Source organism: Mesoplodon densirostris, chromosome 2 (genome assembly GCF_025265405.1).
Source record: "Mesoplodon densirostris isolate mMesDen1 chromosome 2, mMesDen1 primary haplotype, whole genome shotgun sequence".
Lineage (NCBI taxonomy): Eukaryota > Metazoa > Chordata > Mammalia > Artiodactyla > Ziphiidae > Mesoplodon > Mesoplodon densirostris.
Window position 1 is genome coordinate 141,575,543 of NC_082662.1, and position 7,698 is coordinate 141,583,240.

Consider the following 7,698-nt stretch of genomic DNA (forward strand, 5'->3'; position numbering starts at 1 on the left):
CCTGAATCCTTAAAAACAGGGAATTGGGTCAATCCAAAGGCATGGTGGAAATGAGAGATACAGCAGGCTTTTTTTACCCTTTTTAGTCACCCTGCAACTGGATCTCCTTCCTAAGTTTGGGGGATGCTCTTCCTTCTGAGCCCACCTCCCATCAGAGGGAAGGCTTGTTGAGTCTCCCTGGCATCTAGGGCATCACCTAGGTCTTTCCAATCAGATATGCTCACCTAAAATTCTAAATCCAAAACTGACGATACAGGAACCATGCAAACCCCTCTGGTAATTAAGGCAGCAGTAGCTACATCTGATCTCCTGAGACAGCGATAGCACATCCAGTTTCTAGAATTCAGAATCATCTGTCCCAAATCTCTCATTCTACAAATGCAATGTGGAGTAAATGAAGACCAATCAAATGAGAACAGGCAAAGGCTATTTTTTCAGAGCTTGTTATAGAAAGGAAGTCAGCCACCATCACGTGTTTTGGCAGAGACTCAAAGGCCTGCAGAAGTGGGAAAGCTTTACAGGAGAAAACAAAGAAGCCATCAGGTATGCCTTGCTTGGAGGCTGTTGGTGTGGGGAAGCCATCAGTAGGCTAACTAGAAGCAGAGCATCCTATGTGATTGGTTAGGGGTGCATTATCTGGCTTTTTCTGGTTCATGCTAGGTTGCAAGTGGGGACAAAAATTAGGGAAGCTGTCGGTTTTTAATCAAATCCTGGACATTTGGATCCAGTGGCTACAGGAGTTATTGTTTGGCTTCATGAGCTGGTTGCTAGAGATTGTGGTCTGATTTCATACAAGTCTGACTTACAGACAGCAGACTGGCTTCCTAGGCTGCTTACTGCAGATAATATTGGTTTCCTGGGCTGGTTGCTGCAGATTGTGGATCAGAGTTCTACCTTTATACATGGTCTAGCCATTGTCTATTTCTATATGCAATCTCCCAACAGAAACTGAGGCCCAGAGAAGTAGAGCGGTCTAAGATTCTTAATCCAAGGTCTAAGAGCTAAGAGTAATCAGAACTGATAGGTCAACCTGAGATTTAGTATATTTATCTTATTACCTCCAAAGGAACTTGTTCTGCTTTTTGAGGAAACAAGATTCAGATCCATGCAAAAATTAAGTTCAGTACAGATGTTACAGAGATAAGTTGCACCAGGAAGTTAATAGTTAGTGTCACAGCTTGACAGGAAGGCTCATCACTTTACCCTTCAGGCAGAAGCACTGCTATATCCAGAGCCTCTATTGATCAAGTGCTCTCTATGTACTGGGCATTCCAGCCAGGCAGCAAAGTGAAGTGGTTAAATGCACGGTTCTCCAGGCTGCCTCCTCTATCATATTTTACCCTCACCATTATTAGCTATAAACTTGAAAGAGATACTTTACCTTTCTGGTCTTCAGTTTCCTCATCTGTAAAATGGGAATAACAATGACACCTAGCTCCTCATGCTCTTGTGCAAATTAAATGAGCAGGCACTTTCAACACACTTAAAACAGTACCTGATACATAATATGTGCTTGTACAAGTTAGATATGACAATCTTGTTTAGTCTTCACATCAATTCAGCATGATAAGTAATATAATCCTACTTTGCAGGTGAAGAAACTAAGGATAGTACTAAGGATAGTTCTGTCAGTGGTCCAAGATAGTGAGTGTCCGAGTCAGGATTTTCACTCATATCTCTATGAAGCCCAAACTTATTATTCCTTCCCACTGAGCTTCTGAACACAAGATGCCACTGTTGGGAAAGAAGACAGTAGAGTGTTAAAGCATAGAGGGCTGTGGTATCAGAGTGTCCAGATTCAACGCTTGGTTCTGCCCTTGCACAAATTACTTACCATCTCTGAGCACATTTTCCCTTGCAAACTGGTAATAATAATCTACCTCACAGGATTGTTTTAAGGATTAAATAAGATAATGTATGTGAAGTTTCCAGAACAGTGCCTGGCACATGAGAAGTACTTAATAAATGACAATGATCATTTTCACTGTTAGAATTGAAAGTGACAATTGTAAACTATTCTTTAGAGTCTGTCCCTTAATGGTCCACCTTCATGAAGTTTTGTCATAGTCCCCAAACTGGCTTGACTCTCCACTGCTGAATTCCCCATTGTTGGTACTGTGGTAGGTCAAGCAGAGACCAGAAAAATGACTTGGAGGAGGAGAAGCATCCTGCAGGGGAGAGGAATAAACAGGCAAGGAGTGGTTACACGGTAATGTGGAGTTCCAAAAGGCCAAGGCTTCCTATGGCCCAGACTCTCAGAAGAATCAGAAATGCCTCCCAGAAAACAAAGGGAGGAGCTTCATCCTCAGTTCTGTGGGTCAACCTGAGACACACCCTCAGCATGTCTCATGTTGGTTCTAATTTTAACACTGAGTTCAGTGAAGTTGACTTCGCAACTGTGCCTTGAGAGTTAAAGCTGAGTCGTTTGTCAGACTGGTCACGGAAACCAGAAGACAGGTAACTGGAAAATCTGATAGAAGAAGGGTGATCATAATGGGGAGTATAAAAGCAAAAATGCCCCGTTTCAAAGGAATGTAAAAGGCCATCTCTTCCATCACCCTGAAAGGTAGGTGTTATCATCTTGTTTTCCAGAGGTTCCTAGGTTAAATTTTACAGCCCAAATCAATCAGTTAATCAGAGTTGAATCATGATTTGAATCCAAGAAAAAGATCTGGAGAAAAACACACCTAGGGACTTCCTTGGTGGTGCAGTGGTTAAGAATCTGCCTGCCAATGTAAGGGACACAGGTTCAATTCCTAGTCTGGGAAGATCCCACATGCCATGGAGCAACTAAGCCTGTGAGCCACAACTACTGGGGCTATGCTCTAGAGCCTGCACTCTAGAGCCTGTGAGCCACAACTACTGAGCCCATGTGCCACAACTACTGAAGCCCACATGCCTAGACCCCGTGCTCAGCAACAAGAGAAGCCACCTCAGTGAGAAATGAGAAGCCTGTGCACCGCAACAAAGAGTAGCCCCCACTCACCACAACTAGAGGAAGCCTGCGCGCAGCAACGAAAACCCAACGCAGCCAAAAATTAATTAATTAATTAATTAATTTTTAAAAAAACACCTAAATATTTCAGAATGGTTATCTATGGGTGATAGGATTATGAGTGATTTGCATTTCCTTCTTTATATTTTTTGTATTTTCCAAATTTTCTCTACTGGGTAGTTGTTACTTAATAATGAGAAAAAGAATCAATAAAATTATTTAAACCTCATCAGGGACCAGGATGAGGGCTGGGAGCTGAAACCATAAGCAGTGGGAAAGCTCACTATAGGAGCATCAGTCTGCTGTTTCTGAAACTGTGGAAACTAAACTGCTAAGCTGAGGTGCTATTCAGAGTGAGCTGGGGAGGAAGGAGGCAAGCAGTCCAGGCCAGAATTCTGGCTCCTTCAAGCCCAGGGAAGCTCAGCATGAAAGGGGCCTGGAACGAGAACACTGACTTGATAGTTATTTCCAAACTCAAAGACTTAATCCAGGAACAACCTGTACCATGAAGCTGGCCAGAATCCAAAATGGAAGGACCTCAAAAGAGGGCTCATGCGCCTCCCTGGGCAGGGCTCGAGAACTACACTTTGCCCCGTGCATTCTTAGTCCTTATAATAGAGCTTCCTGCCCATTATAATTTGTGTTGCAATTAAGACCTCTGACACAGAAGTATGAGAGCCTGAAATGAGAAGGAAAACAGCGGTACAGAGAGGAGAGTGCTCAACAGCACCAGGACTGATGTCCCTCACCCAGTCACAGTCCCTTTATGTGGAGGGCAGAGTCATGGGATCAGAGCTGTGGGTGATTTAGGAGATAGAGCTGAGGATGCATTTGCAGGGCAGAGAAGGCCCAGGTTCCCACTGGCATCTTCCTTCCCCGAAGAAGCAAGAGGTCCCTAGGTAATATGAGATTCAAGCTCATTCCCACCATTGTTTCTTCTCCTGAAGCATTTTCAAACTCCAAGCAGATATCATACGGAGAAAACTTTATTTGTAAAAATACATTCTAGCCCCAGAGTATTCCATAAATGGAAGATACACAGTCTGGGGTTTGGAGGTTGAGTAGGGGTGGTCAGTAATTGTAAGACAAGCTTGTAATTTCACATCAGAAGTTCTTCTTCCACAACCCACGCTTAGTAGCCATTGGTTCAGTTTTAAGTATTTCTTAAAGCACTGGTGGTCAGTAAACATATCCTTAATTTAATAAAATTATAGCCACTCCTCTAGAATTTAGAAGGTCTGCTTACTCTATGAAAAACCTGCTCTAGTTGGGTTATAAATATAATCTGTGAATTGTTTTTAAAAGTCTCATCTTCAAATATAAAAATAAATAAGTTAAAGAGCAAAAATAAATATATTAACTAATAAATACACACAACAGTAAAAAAGATCTTATTAAAATCTGACAAAACTCTAGATTAAGAATAGGAACACATGAAGATAATTACAATAAGGAAACAAATAATAAATAAATAATATACACAGTGACCAGCACTAAATTATACAACAAAGAGATGGTGGTTTGGGGTCATGCCTCCTGGGTACTGAGGGCTGGGAGTCTTGGCCCAGAATACTCTCAGCAGCATCACTTTCTTCCTAGTCCATCTCTTCCATCCAGCTCAGGAGAATGTCTAGCTCCCCCAAAGCCTTCACCATTGCTGTCTGAGGCTGAAGCTGGAAGATACCAAGTGAAGTGGTGAGCAATTCATAAAGAGACAATGTGGGCTCCAAGGTTAATCCTCTCCTTTCACTGGTAGGTCTATTGGAGATTGTAAACAGAGCATCTTTTTCAAAATGAAGAGCTTGAGAGACATTATGAAACCTCAAGATCTCACAAGAGGGAGGAAAAATCATTGAGTCCAATCACCCTAGTCTTACATAGAGAAACTGAGGCCCAGGGGGGTAGCAGAATTGGGACTACAACTCAAGCTTCTTGAATCACAGAGATCAAAGTAATTAGGCTGTTTTTTTAAAGAAAGATGTGTGTGTGTGTGTGTGTGTGTGTGTGTGTACGGGTTGCCTACTGTGCATTCTTCAATGGAACAAATATTTATTGTGCTAAGCATTGGGCTGGCTAGGGACTCAGAAACGAATGACACCATCACTACCCACAGGGAATTCACAGTTGAGTGAGGGAGACAGGCAGAAGCAGGCAATTAAAATGTAGTGTGGTAAATAGATGATGGGGTCCCCACAGGATGACAGGAGCACTTAACTCTGAGAGAAGTAGCCAGTGCCTTCCTGGAGGTGACGCTTAGGCTGAGTCTTAAAGGATGAGTAGGAATTAGTGAGTGTGGAGCAGACTCCGGCCTTCCTGGCAGATGTGCAAAGGCATTGAGGTGAGAAACAGCATGGCATGGGCATGCATGAAATTGCGAGTGACTATTTTTTTTTTTTTTTTTTTTGGTGGTACGCGGGCTTCTCACTGCTGTGGCCTCTCCCGTTGCGGAGCACAGGCTCCGGACGCGCAGGCTCAGCGGCCATGGCGCACGGACCCAGCCGCTCCGCGGCATGTGGGATCCTCCCAAACCGGGGCACGAACCCGTGTCCCCTGCATCGGCAGGCAGACTCTCAACCACTGCGCCACCAGGGAAGCCCGCGAGTGACTATTTTTGAGGGTATGTACAAGTGTGTGAATGTTGGAAAACTATCGCCTCTAGTTTGTGTAGCTGGAAAGTTCAGATGTCTCTGGAGTGACTTGATGGAATCATGGCTATTCCTTCTTGATTCCCAGAGCATCTTGCAGAGACAGCACCCTTCTAGAGCCTGAATGGGTATCCCCTGGGTTAAAGCAGAGGGACAGTCCACATGACCTCAGAGGGCCATTAACCTGAGGGCTATAACATTTCTTCAAGTATGAACATCTATTGCACCCATCTATGATCTCAGTTCTAAAAACGCACTCATCCCAACCAAGGCCAAAATTGCATATACCTCTTTGAAGTGGCTCATAAGCTGGCTGCGTTTCTCCATTGCTTCCTCCTCACAGGGGCATGTCACATGGGCATGCTGAAAAGAATACCAAAGAATGATAGATTTTATTAAAGATTCTGATTTTCCACCCTTGCCATTGACACGAAGTAGGTGGAAGTTCTATTCTTTCACCTATAGAAGTCTTTTCAGACCTCCTTATTTAGGATCATTAAACTGATCACCAGCTAGAAGAAGAAGCATATAGAGCTCATTGTTTCTTTTTAGAAACAGGCAGCACTGAAAGTGTTTGTGATCACTGTATCCCATCTGGCCTACACCCCCCAACCCAGTTCTAGTCTAGCTCCCTCCAGAGAGCCCCCATGGGAGAAAGAATTGGATTCCTAGGTCCTATCTTGAGATTGAGTCCAGTTGTCTGCTGATTAGCTGCCTGGACTCAGTAGACACTAGTATGCAGCAGGATAACTCACCTACAGAAGAAGCATAATTTCATGGATACTAGGAAATTATCAGTGACATCAAATAAGTAGCACTTTATAGTTCTGTAGAAATTTTGCATGGCGCTTGTATTCAAAAGTAAATATAACTGAGTTCTTATTACCTAGTCACATGGTTCAACACAGATTATTAGAACTCTTGGACTCAGTTCTTCCATCCATTAAATGGGGCTAAGAATGAGGCTGATTGCTAAGTCATTGAAGCTATGTACTGAGGTGGATCCTTTTACCCAAGACCCTTAGTCACACAGAGCCAGAGGTCCTTCTTGATGGTAAGAAAAGAGCTGGCGAGACCACTGATCTTCTGGAGGATACAGTGGTCAGGAGTCTGTTAGTTTTTGAATACCCTGTCCAGGTAGAGTCCCAGTATATAGTGGAGGAGGCAGAACTGACCTCTAGGCTACAAAGAAGACTGGCGTGTTGATGGGGGGGAGGGTGTCCAGGAACAAGGTTGATGGAGATGTCCCCGACTCATATTTCCTCCCAGAACTCATACAGACCAAGCATGTACCTTCATGTCTTGCAAAGGCTGAGTCTTCCTCAAGATTCTGAGGTCAATGATTTCATCTTTGGGTTGCTAAACAGAGGAAGGCAAGATGAAAAAGTACAGGTCAGTAACTGCTGCCAGGATCTTAGACATCCAGACCTCCCATCCCCTCCCTGCCATGGCACAGTGGGCAGAGTCCCTCTCCAAAACACTTTTGAATTGTGAACTACAGATATTTCCTGGGAACACATCCTCCTGGTAAGGAGTCCCCAGCCTGCCTCTTTTTGTGATCACACTGCTGGGGGACAGAGAAAAATAAGTAGAAAAGTGGGGAGGCAGTCACAAGGTGAAAGGTGGGGTCCCTCCCTCACATAGCACTCCGTCCTGTATCTCCAAAAATCCACTTTGAATTGCCTGAAGACTTGCGGTGATCACACAGCTTCCCAAATTGAGTGTCTTCAGCCCGGCAGAAGGTGTCCAGAAGAGATAAAACACAGCAGAAAGAAGGCAGAGGGGAAGACCAGAGCCTTTCATTCTGGAGACCACAGGAGATTCTGGAGCCAGATTCTGGAGACCACAGGAGCTAAGAATTCAAAAGAAAGAGCATGACTTATTGATTTCCCCATCTCATGCCTTAAGAAGCCAATTCCGTCACCAGGGACATGCCTCCCCCAGTCTCTAATGTCCCCTGGTGAAACTTAATAGCTTCATCTGACTTCAGATGGTCTGGCACATTCATCCAACTTACTAAGAAAAAGAGAAGAGAAGGCTTCAGGTGCTTGTTCCGGG

The 7,698-nt window shown here is 44.0% G+C and overlaps 1 protein-coding gene across 1 annotated transcript; it reads right to left on the bottom strand.

Annotated features, from left to right (window-relative positions):
* Nucleotides 1-4,590: 4,590 nt before the first annotated feature.
* IL20 (interleukin 20) lies at nucleotides 4,591-7,443 on the bottom strand. The gene is given in 5 exon segments (XM_060078289.1): nucleotides 4,591-4,668; nucleotides 5,929-6,003; nucleotides 6,670-6,822; nucleotides 6,934-6,999; nucleotides 7,288-7,443. Coding segments are annotated over 5 exon segments (528 nt in total).
* Between the last annotated feature and the right edge of the window lie 255 nt (nucleotides 7,444-7,698).